Here is an 18773-nt window from a genome sequence, read left to right on the forward strand (position 1 = left end):
GCAGTCTGGCTGGCGTGTAGCGAATGATCAAGTCCTGTAGATAGCTAAGAGCACTTCAGAAACAAAAGCATGAACAAGTTTTCAACATCCTGCTTACATTGGAATCACCTTAATTTAGCTATGTTTTTCAACTGAAGGAAGCACAACTTAGTCAAAGCATTTATATGACATACAAATAACAGCTTTCCAGATCCTTGACACAATCTGTATGCTTGAAGCTTATACCATTTGTGGTAAAGATTGGTGTGATTGTGTCAAGAGTTTTGGCATCACCACCCACCATAAGTCCTTTTTTTTTTTTTTTTTTTTACTGGCATTTAGAGATAAAAAACATGTCTTTCCAGCTCTTCTGCAGCATTTCTCAGACATGTAGGACACTTGCAGACTGGCTATCACTCTTCTGTCTGCTTTGTCCCATATAAGTGTTCTTAAGGTTTCTCAAACTTTTCACTTGTACTGTGGATCCTGGCAGTGCTGTGAGATGAACAAATCTTTTCCTCCCCTTCAGTTCTCTGATTTTTCCGACTAAATCTTCTCCATGCAAAGGACACCGGTGATGCGTTCCTTTGGTGTCAAGCTATGTTATATTTTATGACCCATGATAATGGTCTAGGAAGGCTGTAATTTGAAAAGTATGCAAACAACTTCAAGAAACTGTTGTATTGCCTTCAGCCATGCGTTGTTCTGCTTTTCCCCAAAGCTTCAGAGCGTCAAATCATTTTAAATCCTTCATCTGAGATAAAGAAAAGTAGAAAACATATTCAACAGAAACTGCTGGGGTGATTGTTTGGTTGGCCAGGCTTATCTTACCACCTACGGGCTTGAGCCTGAGGTCCGACATCTTTGCCGCTGTTTGTGTCCCAGGAGGCAGGGGACGATTGCGGGGTCTCACAGAAGGTTATTGTTTCTGTCAAAGCTGGCCTTTGAAGTGTCTTACTCTCTCCTGTTATTAAATAAAGATGTGTGTCTCCTCTCGTTATTGAAGCACAGTAAGGGAACTGTTACCGTACTGAACACTTTGTTCCTGTCAGTACAATGAGTTCATGCTTTTTATCGAGAACAGCCTCATTTTCACAATTAATTTCTGTTCCTTTGGTGGCAATAGTACTGATTGCTTACGTCCAGTTTACTTTGTTGCCTCACAGAGTTCTCTCATGCAGAAAGCAGCAGTTTACTTAAATGTAAAGTGTAAATTTTGAGAAGTTATATTTTTTGTACACTTTTCAGTTTAATGTTTTTGGATTTCTACAAAGATTTCAGCACAGAAAAACACATTGTATATACATATTTTATTCATTTTTGAAAACAGAAACACTCTTTTTCTTTACATGGAGTCTTTTTGCTGTTGATAAGTTGTGTGGTCATTTTGTTCTTGTCATTTCTTTTCTCAGTTAAGTGAAAACATTCAAAGCGAATTGCACCTGAATACTCCAGTACATAATATTTGTATTACCTAAAGGCAATGAGTTTGGGATCAGTCACAAAAATCATACTGGACTTCAGTTCATTTTGAAACTGTTGCCTTTAAATTAAGCCAATAGATTTTCCAGTTGTTTGCTTTTAAAAGTGGCGGAAAATAGAAAATGACCAGAATGTCCATTTGTCTCTGTTACACACACACTGAATGAAACCACTTGTCCCAAGTGGAGTCACGGCAAGCCGGAGTCTAGCCCGGCAACACAGGGTGCAGAGCAGGAGCGCGAAAGGACACACCCAGGGCAGGACGCCAGTCTGTCGCAAGGCACCCCAAGCAGGACTCGAACCCCAGACCTACCAGAGAGCGAGACCCGACCAAACCCGCTGCGTCATCGCATCCCGTGGTGCCTTCAAAAATGTTGATATTTACTTTTAATTAGACAAAGTAAGACCTCGGTTTGTGAAATGCGATGCCTATGTGTGTTATTCTAACCAGCGTTGGATTTAGCTGGTTTTGGCCAGTCTCTCCCAGTAAACCTATGTCAGTCAACACCTCCCTCATGTCCTCTCTGCACAGCTGTAAACATGGAAGGATCTCCTCAGTGTAGCCTTTTGAAGTGTGTGTTACACATCTGTAGGTTAAACAGCCAGGGGAGAGCACTGTTGTCTGAGACCTCTACATGTTGTGTGGCAGATAGAATAAATATTCTGTGACAAAGAAGAGAAGTGAAATAGGGGGGTTGTTTCCCTTTAGGCCATTCTGTAATGAACGCTCCCAATTTAGAAATGGCTGCAGCACTATGATGAGAAAAGCCTTTGAACGTGCTTTTTGCACAGCTATATATCAAAATGATTCTGTTTCTTTTGGAGAGCGATGCAAAGCTGCTCATGGCACATTTCCTGATTCTGATTCAAAACACAAGTGAGGAATTTGTAGCCCTGAGGAGTAGTGAATATTAAATGCCATTTGCTACCATCCCATTTGCAGACATCCAGTGATGGGCGCCACTCAGTTAGAATCTCAGGGCTCAGTACCATCGACTTCCGGGCTGGGTTCTCCAGAAAGCCCACTTTGGACTTTAAAATGACATCCAGCAGGCCTGTGAAAGGTCAGTGAGACATTACATTTTTCTGTTTGTTGCATGAGATGACTCATGTTTATATTTCAGAAGGTTTTGGATGATTGGCCTTGTTTATTTCACAGTCACCCTTAGACTCTGCTGATGTTCCTCATGATCTGTTTCTGCTAGGCATTCCCACGTTCATCCTCCTCAACACCACAGGGATCTTACCCCCAGCGCGAGCTGACCGCCTGGAGCTCCTCAGCATCACTGGTGGGGTGCTGAAGACCCTGCCCATTCGTTACTATCCTGACCGCGAGCCCTTCGGTATTTGGAACATTACCGAGATCGTGCCCCCAGCGGAGGCATTCTTCCTCAGGGTCACAGGCTATGACAAGGATGGATTCCTCTTCCAGCGGGTCTCCAGTGTCTCCTTCTCCAGCATCATCCCTGGTCAGTCCTGACTGCCTGGGTCTCAGAAGGGTTCCATGTAAAACAATACACACCACTTAGCACTTCTGCATCTTAAAATGCAGAGATAAGCATATGTAGGTCTGCAAAGATTGTTGGCAGGCTGTTGCTCCAGGGTTTCACAGCCCTGCCTCTGGAACCATTCCATATGTACTGCTGCATTTCTGATGTTCATATGGGCTCAGTTTTATGTCTTGGTTTTTTCAATAACTGTCAGTCTGGTTTTCAACAGTTTATAGACTGCTATGATTGAATGCCCCTGAGTATTATTTCAGCATCTGTGTCTGTCTGTGGTGGTTCAAAGATGCTCCTAGGGTGATGATGCCCCCACGCACCCATGGCTATTACTTGCAGAGAGGTGCCATCTCATGTCAGGTGGACAGCCTGATCCCATTCACGCTCCGCTTCAGCCGAGATGGAGTAAAACTTGGGGAGGACCAGCTTTTCAGGTATACTGGCTCTGAAAATATTCATTACTCCTTAAAAGCACTGTTTTTTTTAGTTTTTTGAAAATGTTCCCCATACTTTTTTCCTCATTGACAGAGAATCATCTAATGCCTCTTTAGAGATTGGGCAAGTCTCTCTCAAAGATGAGGGATACTATGAATGTATTGCCATCAACAGTGTTGGGACAGGACGAGCTCAGACCTTTCTGGATGTCTCTGGTAGGTCAGCTTTTCATATTAACATGGGATCCTGCTTCATAATGTGGCTGATATAATGTAAAGGATAAGGGACTCAATGTTTCTAACTCTAATTTTTAATCATTTGCCATTTATTTGCATTTCGCACATAATACATTACATCTGGGAAAGTCTATGCCAGGGTACTGGAAAGGAGAATCCGACCGATAGTCGAACCTCGGATTCAGGAGGAGCAATGCGGTTTTCGCCCTGGCCGTGGAACACTGGACCAGCTCTATACCCTCACTAGGGTGTTGGAGGGTTCGTGGGAGTTTGCCCAACCAGTCCATATGTGTTTTGTGGACCTGGAGAAGGCATTCGACCGTGTCCCTCGTGGCATCCTGTGGGGGGTGCTTCGGGATTATGGGGTTTGAGGCTCGTTGCTACGGGCTGTTCGTTCCCTGTATGACCGGAGCAGGAGCTTGGTTCGCATTGCCGGCAGTAAGTCAGACCTGTTCCCGGTGCATGTTGGACTCCGCCAGGGCTGCCCTTTGTCACCGATTCTGTTCATTATTTTTATGGACAGAATTTCTAGGCGCAGTCAGGGAACGGAGGGTGTCTGTTTTGGTGGCCGCGAGATCTCGTCTCTGCTTTTTGCGGACGATGTGGTCCTGTTGGCTTCATCAAGTCAAGACTTGCAGCGTGCACTAGGGAGGTTTGCAGCCAAGTGCGAAGCGGCGGGGATGAGAATCAGCACCTCCAAATCCGAGGCCATGGTTCTCAGTCGGAAAAAGGTGGATTGCTCCCTCCGGGTTAGGGGGGAGTTGCTCCCTCAAGTGGAGGAGTTTAAGTATCTTGGGGTCTTGTTCACGAGTGAGGGAAAAATGGAGCGGCAGGTCGACAGACGGATCGGTGCGGCGTCTGCAGTAATGCGGTCATTGTACCGGTCTGTTGTGGTGAAGAGGGAGCTGAGTCGTAAGGCGAAGCTCTCAATTTACCGGTCGATCTACGTTCCTACCCTCACCTATGGTCATGAACTCTGGATCATGACCGAAAGAATGAGATCGCGGATACAAGCGGCAGAAATGAGTTTCCTCCGCAGAGTGGCTGGGCGCACCCTTAGGGATAGGGTGAGGAGCTCAGTCACCCGGGAGGAGCTCGGAGTAGAGCCGCTGCTCCTCCGCATCGAGAGGAGCCAGTTGAGGTGGCTCGGGCATCTGTTCCGGATGCCTCCTGGACGCCTCCCTGGGGAGGTGCTCCGGGCTTGTCCCACTGGGAGGAGGCCTCGGGGCAGACCCAGGACACGTTGGAGAGACTATGTCTCCCGGCTGGCCTGGGAACGCCTTGGGGTTCCCCCAGAGGAACTGGAGGAGGTGTGCGGGGAGAGGGAGGTCTGGAGTACTCTGCTCGGACTGCTGCCCCCGCGACCCGGCCCCGGATAAAAGCGGAGGAAGATGGATGGATGGATACATTACATCTGATCTTAACTATGATGTGTTTGAAAATGCCTGACTGTAGTTAAATTAATACCATTATTGCTCAGGTAAAATCCAAAATCCACACAAAAGCAAAAAACAAAATGATCAGATTCTAATTGGTATTCATTGAAATACTAACCACTTAAAATTTTCAGTGCTCTCTTTGTCTTCTAGCTTACGTTATCTAGTGAAGTGACACAGCTAAAACCACGTTCTAAGCCCTTAGATACATTGTTAGATTAACAACCCAGTCATTTTCTAGAATGTCATAGCAATAGAAAATATTTTGCTGTTTCTGACTCCAAGAATCCCAGCATTACTGGTATTTTCTATGAGATCTCAGTCACATATGAGTCTTGTAGAGGTTCTGATGGGTCTGGGAGTCCAACCTTCCCGAGTGAAGAGTGTCATAAAGACTCCTTAAGGCAATTAGTCTCCAGAAGAGACCTTTGATAAATCTTCAGGAGAGGAAAGTGATACCCAATACCCTAGGAGGCAGCCTGGGAAATAAATCCAGAAAATTGTAAGGGAGAACACAGTTCTATACACTGTACAGTAAGCAGCATAAGTACTAGGATACTAACCAACCACCGTCAACAATCGCTCGTCCTGAGCGGGGTTGCGGCGAGCCAGAGCCTACCCGGCCAAAAGGGCAGGGGACGCACCCAGGACGGGACACCAGTACGTTTCATTTCATTTTAAAAATTACTTTTCCATCATAGTAATCAGGTAATTTTGACAATTAAATTATGGTGAATGCCAGTTGGAGTTGAAGAACAACTGGGCATCATAAAATCAACACTATAGGACATCCCTGAAAAAGACAGAAATTACGGGGGGTGTAAGGTCAACCAATTAAGACTACAACAACTGACGACAGAAAAATCATTGGAGCTGCAAAGGAGGAAAAATGACAGCATAGAAATTGCAGACAGTGTGAACAGGGCATGGGTGAGATAACCACAATCCACCGTTCAAAGAACTAGAAATACAGAAGCCACACTGCAAGATATGTAGTTTACTATTATAAAAGTTACATATGGTTTCTATATCTGTTAAAAGTAACATGTTTGATTTAACCTGCAAAGAGATCACCAGACTACCAGTATGTCCATGTTCATTCTGTGAAGCAAGCACAAAGTTTACAAGTTAACGAAAGTGGTGGAGAAAAAGCAGATTGCTGATTAAATCTGTAGGCACTGTGAGTAATGGTTCCTGGGAATCAACACACACATGCAAGCCATTAAAACTCATTTCACACCATTTTCTCGCAAGGCTCAGTGGTACTCAGTCATGACTGAAACATGCAGATGGTGGATCTCAATATCTGAGATAATTGCCTAAAATTAGATTTATAGGCTGTGTCGTGCGGAATTAAAACTAAGACTCTGTTTGATAACTGGGACATGTTAGTGGTTTGCAAAATAACATTTTGAGGTTTGGCAATCTAAGTGCTGAAGAAATGCAAAAATGCCTCTCCTAATGTTTAAAATACAGTGATGACAACTATAACAACATTGATTGATGACATGTTTGGAAAAAATTTGGAAAAGAAACACAAAATATTGGCAAATGTGTAGCTTTTATTCTAAGTGCTTGACTTAGAATACTTCCCTGATTAGGGAGTTGAAATATTCAGCTGTACAGTATTTACTTATATGTAGTTTATCCAAGGTGACTTACAGTTCTAGAGACACTACTCAGCATTTGCATTTATTCATTTAGCAGATGGTTTTCTCCAAAACAACATACATCTCACAGGAAAATAAAATGAGTTCATTTCATCAACAACCTACACTAAACTACCTAAAATCATTCATCCATTTATACAGTACTGCATTCAGATCCAGTGGTAGGTGTAAATTTAGTATTAAATGGTTAAAAGCAGAAATGTGTTTGCTAGAAACATTTTAAAATAATATATGCCTAAATTGTGCCAAATTATATAACCGAGAAACCTCAACCAAGGTAAAACCACTAAAAATTCAGTGATTGGTTCAGCTCAAGGTTTCAATTACTCTACAAGGCAAAACTCAAATAAGGATCCCTGGTTTTAGTTCATTTTTAAAAACATGCCATTCTTCTATTCCCTTAATTTTCAGTAGTTTACTATTTAATTCAAGATCACATTAATGTTGACAGTAGGCATTGCTATCAGATATGTGCATTGAAATGCTCAAAATAGGAAAATGTGATTATTTGCGAAAAAAACAGTACAAGTTCAACAGGGTCATTTTAAATGGATATGTGTGCTGTCATGAGATGGCTTTAAAAACTTTCTGCAGTATGTTTTTTCGATACTGTTTAAGCCACACGGTAAAGTTCCATACTTTGGTTACTTGTAGTAATTTGTTTTTATCTTATAAGATGTTACGGTTTTCTATCCTTATCTAATTTTTCTTTTTTATAGATTTACTTAGGATTAGTGTATTTTATAGTCTACTATGTCTATGATTCATTGTATTTTAAGACAATGGATTTCCATGATGCAACAGGGGGCCCCAAGTTGAGTAGTAAAGGCTGCCCTCTTGCCCCAGGAAACCTGGGTTTGAATCCTACCTCCTGCTGTAGTACCCTTGAGTGAGGTCCTTACTCTGGATTGCTCTAGTAAAAACTACTATGTACATGTATATGGCTATTCATAAAGGCAAATCACTGTAAGTAGATTAACATTGTAAGTTGCTTTGGAGAAAAGCATCCGATAAACAAACAAATACGTAACTGAAAAACTGATGTCAGTAGAAATAAAATGGTACATATCTGGAAAACTAATCCTGGTCCTGTGTGTCAGTGGCTCCATATTGTTTGTGTCATTATAGCCAGCCCAGACTTGGCTGTCTTGTCTTAAATGAAATGCTGCATATTTGATCCTCCTTATGCTCTTTTGGCTCATCATATCTGATATGCCTGTAGTCTATTAAAATTTATCCAAATATTTAGAGTTCTTCAGCTACAAAAGATGACACCAAATCTCCCCCAGTAGTGTTTAAACAAACGGGCAACAGAAATAGTTTGATTTCCTACCCTGTGCATCTGCAAAAACTTAACAGAAAGTGCCAAAGGCTCAGGATGCTTCCGACCTCAGAGCGCTCCACCGCTTGTGAAAATAAAACATTATCATAATTCACCAACCTCAGAGAGCTGCTGACTTTACGGACATTCTCTAAAATCCCTTTAGCCTTTGTCTCCTTTTCCCTTTTCCATTCTGTCCTCTTTTCCTAATGTTTTGCAAGCCAATATTGTTTTGGGGGGGTGACAAGCGGCTTCAGCCAGCATATGTGTGTGTGTGTGTGTGTTGCTTTGTGGGGACTTTTAGGTGGCATTGCTTTAATTTATTGAGACCCTGGAAAATATGAATTCTCTCACACTACCCCAGAGGTTAGAACATAATCCGTACTTTATATTTTTGCCTTGCATTTCAAATATGATTTATGATCTACTGTATATTGTACATGCCTAGCAGTTAAAAATAAAATTACTCAAAGACTTTCTGGGCGCCCCTTATGGAGGTTCTGGTGCTTGTCTCAGTGCTAATATACTGTGTCTGACACTATGCGTCTGTATCTGGCTTCTGTATTACCACTGTGTGATACATAATGTTTGTGGATGTTCACCATGTTACAGAACCTCCTCCGGTCATTAACGTGCCTGAAAATGTGACCGTGTCCCCGGGCTCTCGGGCGGTCCTCACCTGCCTGGTGGCCAGCACGGTTAGGTACAATCTCACCTGGCAGCATGGAGGAGTGGATGCACATCTGAACCCGAGGATGCGGAAAATGAGCAACCTCTCCCTGGAGATCCTCAAAGTGACCATCGATGATGCTGGCTGGTACAGCTGTCTAGCTGCCAACGAGGGTGGGGTGTCCGTCTCCAGAGTCTACCTTGTGGTACAAGGTGAGAGCTTCTGTGCTGGGCAGACCTGAAATCTTACTCATTCAGCAGCTGGTCACTTTGTGCTTTTATGGTGGTTATACCAGGTGGCCCTTTGTAGGGACAAAAAATGTTTTGTTAAAATATTGATGAATATCAGATGATTAAACATTTTTAAAAACCTTGAAGAATCCTGTTCAGCGAAGGTACTGTAGTCATTCCCTTTATAGGTATGAACTCTTTGGTAAGCCATGTGATCTTATAGGAAGGCAATGAAAAACTGTGCCTTTTCTTTGCAGTATTTAGTGTGTTGAAGGTTATTGGCTGCCGTGCATCTTTATGACACCCACAGATTTACACGTAGGGAGTTAGACACTTGGCTCAAGAATGCTGGAGGAAAAACTGCACTTAGACTAAAGTCACAGTAGGATATATCATTTTAATAGTGTACTGGATGTGTGAAAATTATTTATACTCTGGCTTATTTTTGGATTTGTGAATTTCTGCCTCTGATTTTTTTCCGTGAAAATTTTGTAAGTGCAAACATATGCCTTCCTGAATGAATATGAGCAGCTTTTTGTTGCACAGCTCAAAATGTTTGTGTGGCGTAGTAAATAGCACAAAAGTAAGGAGTCCTTGTTAGTGTTTGTGTCTTTAAGTCGTGTTTTTGTATTTGTATCTTTCCGTGAGATGTACGTCGCTTTGGAGAAAAGCGTCTGTTAAATGAATAACTGTAAATGTAAATGTATCTTTATTGACAATACTGTGCAGACTAAGCAAGCGACAAATGTCACTTGAACCCATGGCCTTCAGATTTTGCTGTCGAAGTATGTGTTGCCTGCTATCATTATGTAAATCATTATGTGACATTCGCATTGGAGATGGTCTTCGTCCGTCTGTCTGGAGTGCAGCTCCTCTTGAACAGCGCTATTTGCCCGTGAGGGTAGGTGGCAGCTCTGACTGCTGTGACTCACCTTGACCCGCCCCTCACAAACAGCTGTCGCAACAGCAGCAGGAGCACTCTAATTTGCACCTGCCCAAGAACCTACCCTAGTCATCAATGTATCTTTGAAGTGCAGTTGCTGACACAGGAAGGCTAGCGGGTGGAAGAAAGGAACGTGTTCCTGGTTCATTATCACATGCTAAAGACAAACCAGGCCTGACATACAAAGGGTTTCCAAGCCATGTCGTTCTCAGCGTGACCCAAACACTACAGATCACTTTAGTGGACTTCAACTGGAGAAACGACAATGAATTAGTTACTAGCGTGGAGTTTTACTTCGAATTGCTCCAATGTACAGTCAAGAAGTTCTAAAACCGGCAACTGTGTCATGCTGTTGTGGTTAGGAGAGAACTGTTATACTATTACATGTTACATGTATTTTCCAATGGCTTGCAGCCAGTCTAGCAAGGTATTGACTGTACTACATCATTCCTTGCTGGGTTTACAAGAGTTATTTCAAGATCTTGATGCTTCCATTTCTTATAACCACAAAAATAACATGTAATGTTACGGAATAGAAGAAGACTTACAATATATTTCACTGTAGGATTATTACAAGGGAAAGTGCCATTTGTACACTTAAACAATGTATTGATTTGCAAAACATAAACATCACAATTCAAAGGGTTTTTCAGCTGTTATAGATGATATGGTCCACACACTGAAATGCAAAATTACAAAACAATTTCATCCATTGCATGTATTGCCATGTGACAAGGTAGGATGTTATTTTAATGCTTCATATTATTGTCCTATAAACCTCCTTTAATTTTTTTTTGTAGCATAAGCACTCCTTTACTAGCATATTGGCTGCCTTTGCATTGTCTGCAAGCAGATCATTGTGTTCTTGATAACAACTGTTGCTTGGATACAGTGTTTCCAAGTTCCTTTGACCTCTTGGTTTGTATCTTGAGGCTCTGCAGGTAAAGTGCTGCACTCTAGGTTTGCAGCAGCATCGTAAAGGGGAGCAGATCCAGATGTGAAATGCAAAATTATTTCACAGTGACTGACATTGTCAGCAGCTGTGCCTTATTCCCTGCTCCTCCGCCTTCTGGGAAACGTAGAGGAAAACAGGTTCCTTCCTATGAGAAGGATCTCGAGGAACACCAGAGCTTTGTGGAAATCTTGGAGAAGCTGGATTGGGCTCAGGATCTTGGCAGCTGTTAATGTCAAACACGCCCATCCAGAAAGCAGCACCACATCATGAATCAGATGGAAACTACTGTGGATTCCATATCTTAAGAGTGTCTGAAAACCATATTCACATTTTTTACCTAATAAAACATTATGAAAGCAGAAAAATGATAGAGATTTGGTAAAACATACGAGTAACATTTTAGAAATGGAAAAAAAACGTCCCTTGCCTACATGTGGAATAAAGAGAAATCCATATTTTGGACACTAGCAGCTTTTAAAACTTTAAGAGCAAAGTTAAATATAAATTGTAAATGTGAAGCATACATTTTCCTTATTGAAGTGTCAAGTCGTATACTGTCTCTGAGTATCAAAGCTAGAGGATCATGAATTTCAAAATTTTAGACACAAAAACAATCAAGTAAACATGAGCGAGCTGACTTAAGGCATGCATTATTTTATATCAGGAAATGCCAGCTGCTTCTTGACAGGAAGACTCATCTGCCATATCTGATATGTCTTTGGACCCTCCTTAGATCCACCACAAGTCATGGTAGATCCCCGCAGCCAGACATTTATAGCTGGCCAAGAGGTGCGCATCCGATGCCTAGCAACGGGCTACCCAGCTCCTAGAATGGTGTGGACTCATAATGACATGTTTATCCTGACCTCCAGCAGGTAAGCCCTTTCTTATAGGCAGGTCTCTCTCTGTCTGTCTCTCTGCTTGTCTGTCTACGTAACTGTGGTTTCTGCTTTTTTCTTCATTTTTAAGGCATCAAATGACCACAGATGGAACCCTGATTATCAGGAAGACGGTTATAAAGGACGCAGGAGTCTATAGCTGCCTAGCCAGCAATGAGGCTGGGACAGACACACAGACATCCACGCTGACATACATTGGTAAGAGTCAGAGTTTTCCTTGCCCTGGTGGTTTATACTGCTGTTGTTACCTTTTTACAGTACATTATTCTGTTCTTTACACTGAAAACCATGATTAAGACCTGTTTTCTCATTTGCAGTGATATGTAAGCAGTCAACATATATATTGAGAAAATGTGTGTTTGGATCATATCTGGACAAATGTAGACATGTACACAATTCTTGTCACTTCTGGTACACTGCATGAAATGTCTTGAAAGCATTTGCATGTATTCCATCCATGTAGTACTTTTCTGCTTGCAGAGGCTCCTCAGGTTCGTGTGGTCCAGAATGAGATTCTGATTGGTTTGGGAGAGACCACAGTGATGGAATGCATAGCTACTGGAATCCCGCAACCTGAGATCAGATGGTACAAAGGTAAGGCAATCTTTTAGACAACTTAGGCGAGTGAAATGACTCAGATGTATTTGTAATGTAGTATTAGATCATTTATCAGTCATAAACAATTAATATATCCAATTGACATTCACAGGAAATTTGAGTGTCATAATCATTTTTATTAGTTTCCAAGTTTGTTAGTCCTTGAGTTTTCTGTTTCTCTTTGTATGTCAGGTGACCTGCAGCTGAAGCCGTCATCATTCATTAGCATTGAGACTCTCAAAGGGATCTTGAAGATCCAGGAAACTCAAGACGTGGATGCTGGAGATTACACTTGTGTCGCCACCAACAAAGCAGGCACAGCTGCGGGCAAAGTCTCCTTAGATGTTGGCTGTAAGCATCCTGGAGCATATGTTACAAAATCAATGTCCCACAGTTCAGCAGGCCCTTGGGATCAAAGGGTAACCCTAGCCTATCTCTTTTGCAGCCGCCCCAGAGTTCACACTGAAGCCTATGGATGTCTCTTCTGATATTGGTTCAAATGTGAGCCTGCCATGCCAAGCCCAGGGATACCCTGCCCCCCAGATCAGCTGGAGGAGAGAGGACAACGCTGCTCTCTTCTTCCAACACCATGCCCACAGCACCATCGTACAGAAGAAGAATGGAGACCTGTTCATTAGCAGTGTGTATCGCATGCTATCATTTAAACATCTGCGTTGGAGTTCTTTAGCTTTTCAGACCCTTCTAGGGTTATAGGTCCACTATCTACACATGGTTCTTAGTCAACATCCACAGTATTGATAATGCACAATATGTCTTCCAAGGAGCGTATGAAAGACCATTTACCTCAACTTTTTGACTTCTTAGATTTGTGGGTGGAAGATGATACCACATACATCTGTGAGGTGTACAACCAGTTTGGGAGGATCCAGGCAAAGGCTTCAGTAACAGTCACCGGACTTGGTGAGAGACATCTATATACAGATGCAAAATTGATTTTAGTGAAGTTTTTCTGTTCATACTGTTTATATGTGAATTTTTTGTGTTGCAGTGATACAATGTACAGTCTTTAGATGCATGATGAGATTCTGACTCATTGACTATACAGTATGTCAGGTTGCAAAATGTATTACTTTCTTAAGTTTTGTTTAGGGGATGCAGGTTAATATGTTTATATGGCTAATGAATAAACATTATTTTACAATGCAGACCACAAATGTTCTATTTCAAATGAAAGCACCTGGAAAATGATGTAGGAGGGCCATCATTTTTTAATTATATTGAATTCATTTAAAATATGGGAATATTGATGTTTCAAAAAAACATCTTTCAGATCAGCTGGAATGTGAAGTTCTAGGAATGTGGGTTAGGGAGGAATAATGTAAAAAACACACATTTCAAATATTTAAAACTTCTTTGGTTCCGATGACTCTGTTCATCTCACCATTCAACAATGCTATTAAAACTCATGATCATACTCACACCTGGTCAGTGAGTGTTTCACTGGTAAATAGGCTGTTGTAGTTTGGAACTGTCTTAATATAAGAGGAAGGTCAGAAGACCGAACCATAATGCTTCCATGGCATCCTCCCTAACTCACACTTTCTTTGAGATGTTGCCTCTTATTCAACACATTGAATTCCATATACACTGGGTCCTCATGTTATTGAATATTCTTGTTACTTTCAAAGAGTCATACATTTCTCCCTTTGTTTTTAATAGTATTTCCTTCACTTATCCATTTTCAGTAGGGGTGCGGTGGTGCAGTGGGTTGGACCACAGTCCTGCTCTCTGGTGGGTCTGGGGTTTGAGTCCCGCTTGGGGTGCCTTGCGATGGACTGGCGTCCCATCCTGGGTGTGTCCCTTACGCCCTGTGTTGCCGGGTTAGGCTCCGGTTCCCCGCGACCCTGTATGGGACAAGTGGTTCTGAAAATGTGTGTGTGTGTGTGTGTGTGTGTCTGTATGTATGTATCCATTTTCAAAAATTTGTTACCAGATGACAAATAAGTGAACAGTATTAGCACTTAAATGTGTTATTTTCCTGGCTGAACATTTGTCATAACTACCATCTGTGCAGCTTTCTTTAGTAAAGAGAAATGGATGGATGCAATGAAAAGGCTAATTGACCTAAATGAAGTAAAGCACTGCCACTGCTGACATCGCACTCTCTTGTTTACACGGCACACACTCAATACTCATAACAGTGCCACTCTTTGGAACTGGATACCAATGTCAATTAACATATCAATGAACATTAGTTAACATATATTTCTGAACTTTCTAGAGCTTCTACAGTTATACATTCACTTGCAACTCTCCAATAACAGTGATAAGCAAATGGAAATACTCAAGGCCAAATAATACTTTGAGTATGTAAAAATAAGGCAAGTCATTGCTCTAACCCTTATAGGCTAGTATTTTTTTCTAACATTTAACTTACTATTAGCATGTTAGGATGCACAGTAAATGATGAATTGTGCAATCTCACTAGTACAAGTAACAGAATAATTATAACTCATTACTCCCCAACTTTGTACAGAAGTAATTCACAGTAGTAGGTAACAACATGAAAGAGCAAGAAAATTTACATTGTATTACCCTCCAATGGACTGACTTCCCATCCAGGATGTACCCTCCTTGGCCTTGCGTGCTGTACTTCCTGGATAGGCTTCAGACTGCTATGCTCCTAACTTGGACAGGCAGTTACTCATACTGGCTGAGGGAAACATTAGAATGTAGATATTGTCCACTCTCTGTTTAGTGTTGTTTTCTCAATTTCCTTTATATGCTAGAGATGTAGGCTTTTCTTATGCACACTACATTGAATATCTTCCATTACACTTTTGTTTATTAACTGCTTGTCCTGATCAGGGTCACTGGGATAGAATATCTTCCTCTTTCTTACATGAGAAATTTTGTCCAACACTGACAAGGATGTGCCAGTCTGGAAGAGCAGCTGTACCGTCTAACTGTCAAAAGACTCATCATCTCCACCAGTGGTGTCCAGATGATGGTGATTTTGTGTATATCTACAAATGTGCGCATGGGTGTCAGCTGTCTTTGCTAATCAGTGGCTGGAGATGAAGGGCAGAGTTCTTGGATGCTGGTGAACCAAAGAGACTTTGCTCATGGAGAAAATGTAAATACAACAGAGTGTTTATAGCAACCAGGCATCTGAGGCTGGGGCTTCTTTTGGTGAAAAGATGTGGAAACCATATGGAGCCCTAAGGAAGGAGAGAATTTCTTAAAACATAATCCCACGAGGCGTGAACCATAGGCTGCTTTGGAGAAAATAATGGTGCCCCCCAGGGACCGATTAGTGTGCATGCATCTTTGTGTGAGAATGAGTGGGTGTATAAGTCTTGTGTTAATGTTTTTCTTTTGCAATATATGAGTAGAGAGGTCAAGGCCCCATAGATACACACGTCACGTAAATCATTAATTCTGAAAAAGAAGGTCCTCTGGTTTCTCCTGGGAGGAGAATAGCTGACAGACTGCAAATGGAAAGCTTTGTCTCTACTGTTCCCCTGGCATTGTGCAGGAAAGTGAGAGTGGAAGGTTTCCATCAGCTCTGTATCAGAATGTTCCTTGAGCACCAGAGGCCAGAGACTGAGGTTCGCTGAGGGCCTCATGAGGACATGCGGTTTATCTTTTTTCTCACTAACGCAGCTGTACCATGACTGGCACACCTATCTCCAGAGATATCCTTCTTGACAAATAATTCAAAGCTTCATAGACTCTTGTTCAGAGTAATTCAAGATGGGATTGCAGCATCTTGGTAATAAGACATAAAAGTGATATATTTTCACACCTTTTCCTACATGTGAATTTTTTTACTTTTTCTCCGCAGTGTCCCCAGCCATTGGTTTGAGCCCAGCCAACATTAATGTGATCGAGGAGCAGCAGGTGACCCTGCCCTGTGTGCTGCTGGAGGGAAACCCACTGCCAGAGAGGCGATGGTTTCACAATGGTGACCTGGTATGAACACACAAACACAGAAAGAGACCATACCTCCGCAATAATTGTCTTGTACAGAGCTATGGACACACACATATAGCCACAGAGGCAGGCTTTCCTCCTTCTGAGGTGATCTGTCTTCTGCCAAGAACACCCACACCTCTACCCTGGAATTAGACTCTCTTTCAACTTCATGGGGGCAAAGATGACAGCTGCAATTTGAACTGGCTAAGAGTACGGTTATAAAAACTAACATATGGATAGATAGATGATTTCAAGCATGACACTGGGCTTATTTCATTTAGGAAAAATTATAAAAACAGCAGATGATGTGCAGTACCAGTGAAATGTTTGAGTACAGAAAGCTGAAGTCAGCTCTCTACACTTGGTGAAAACTAGTTTTCTTCATAATTGTCAATTGATAATTGTCATCTGTAATTGATTTTATGTCTATGTCAGTTTGTGTTTTCCTCCGCATTCCTTCTGGACCAGATAGTTAGTTTATAACTTTGAAGTGTGTTTTGGGGTGTTATCTTACTGAAGAATGAAGAACTACCCAAATAATCATAATCCTGATGGGATGATCTGCCTCTGAATTATGCTGTGATGGCCATAACAGTTGAGGTTGCCACAGACTCTGTGAAGATCACCAACTCTATGACTAGCACAGCAACCTCAAAACACGATTGTGCTTCTTTCATGCTTCACAGTGAGAAACACAGGAAAAAGCCATGCATTTAATTTTTCTGTATCATACAAATCCTCAGCGGTTGCACCCAAATATATAAAAGTTTGACTTGTTACTCCATGACACTAAGTTTCACTCCTTAAACATCCAGCTTCTGTATTTTTTTAGCAGAAACAATTTTGGTTTCACGCAGTGGTGTTATACTTGTTGACTGTTCCGAATAAAGTATACGGTGGTTCTGTGAAACATGGTACTATTTAATGTCATTCAGTGTGTTAACATTGACTTTAGTTTTTGTAATTTGTTAATACTGTTTTTTTGGTGTTTGTGGGTCAGGTGGGCCCAACACCGTATGTGACCTTACGTCGAGATGGCAGCCTGCACATTGAACGTGTACAGCTGCAGGATGGTGGAGAGTATACCTGCCTGGCAAATAATGTGGCAGGTTCCACCAACCGCACCACCACTGTCAATGTCTATGGTAGGTTCTGGCCTCACTCAAACCGTGCATGTGCTCCTTCAAGCCTAACAAAGCAGCCAAAGGAATACAGGGATAGATGCTGCATTGCACTTGCTTCATATTTATTGTTAGTTAGAAAGCACTATTTGGTGTGTTCCAGGCCTTTTCCTCCTGAACCTCAAATTCCCAGGCTTAGCCTCAGAACAAAGGTCTTTTATTTGTGCTTTTTTCCTTTTATTTCTATCCAGTACAATTTCTTAACTTCGAAAATGCATTTAAAGCACGAAATGCTTCCAAGAAACCTAAAACAGCTGTGGAAAGTAGCAAACTGTTAATCAGACGTGGGGGGTGGCTTTCTCTGTTTATTTAATTGGTCTTGAAACCCAGTACAAGTTCACATTCACAAATGCAAATCAGTTGTGGCGTTCAGAAATGTGCAGCCTGCGAGTGACGTCATTCCTCTGTGTGGAGTGACCATAAAAAAAATGCAATTGCAAGCCAGCATGTTAATGCATTATTGAGGGTGGGTGACTTGGGTGGGTTGTCTCATTGTCTATGTCAGATGTTGCACAAAACGGACAGCTACAGTAATTGCTAATTGTTAAATTCTGCACAATTTGCAGCAGTTATGCCAAGTTTCCAGTGCTTAAAGCTCCTGCAGATGTCCTTGTTCTTATTAGTAAAACAGATAGGGAACCAGGGAAAGAAAGTAAGGGGTGGTGTAAGGGGAGATCCCACTGGTTGTGTACAGTCTTTTAAGTTACACACGGATACACACACAATATTTCAGCATTTTCGTTGCGCAGGATGTGCATTTGGATGTGGGTTTTCAGTCTGACTCTGTCCGTATGGAGTTGGAGTGTGCATGCTCCTCCCCAGGTTTACTAATTTTCTCTGGTTCCCTCCCACGGTCCAAAAGCATGACTTTCAGATGAATTCGTGACTTTACATTGCCCTTTCTGTATGACCATGTGGAATGACTGTGTATGTTTCACCGATGTGTTTATTTTAGGTATTTTAGAATTGTATATCTGTCATTCTAAGTTTTGTTGGATAAAGGTGACAGCTGAATACCAGTTTATAACAGTAGTGTAGAGATGTATGCAACTCTTGATAAGAAACATGCCAAGTAAATAAAAGTAAACATAATCATACCATCTTGAAAATAAACACTGATTTGAAAAGCAGTCCATTCCACAATATTATGATCTGCTCTGGCCAGCTGCCAACAGGAGAGTCAGTCAAAAGGTGTGAGCTTTCAGCAGGGACCAGCCAATAATATTTCCTGCCACAGGATATTGCTCAGAGCATGCCCAGTTCAGGAACTGCGGCAGCCTTAGCGACAGCCTCCACCG

General features: G+C 41.9%; 1 protein-coding gene across 1 annotated transcript in view; it reads left to right on the forward strand.

Annotated features, from left to right (window-relative positions):
* Positions 1-18773, forward strand: part of hmcn1 (hemicentin 1) — a 95259-nt gene that overhangs the window by 25657 nt on the left and 50829 nt on the right. Inside the window, exons 7-19 of the mRNA XM_018754230.2 lie at positions 2405-2525; positions 2667-2930; positions 3253-3397; positions 3492-3613; positions 8674-8943; positions 11593-11734; positions 11829-11956; positions 12239-12352; positions 12548-12706; positions 12801-12995; positions 13181-13276; positions 16164-16291; positions 17295-17439. Coding sequence (XP_018609746.2) covers positions 2405-2525; positions 2667-2930; positions 3253-3397; positions 3492-3613; positions 8674-8943; positions 11593-11734; positions 11829-11956; positions 12239-12352; positions 12548-12706; positions 12801-12995; positions 13181-13276; positions 16164-16291; positions 17295-17439 — 2029 coding nt within the window. The remainder of the gene's footprint in view (positions 1-2404; positions 2526-2666; positions 2931-3252; positions 3398-3491; positions 3614-8673; positions 8944-11592; positions 11735-11828; positions 11957-12238; positions 12353-12547; positions 12707-12800; positions 12996-13180; positions 13277-16163; positions 16292-17294; positions 17440-18773) is intronic.

This window comes from Scleropages formosus, chromosome 9, assembly GCF_900964775.1.
Source record: "Scleropages formosus chromosome 9, fSclFor1.1, whole genome shotgun sequence".
NCBI classification, from domain to species: Eukaryota; Metazoa; Chordata; class Actinopteri; order Osteoglossiformes; family Osteoglossidae; genus Scleropages; species Scleropages formosus.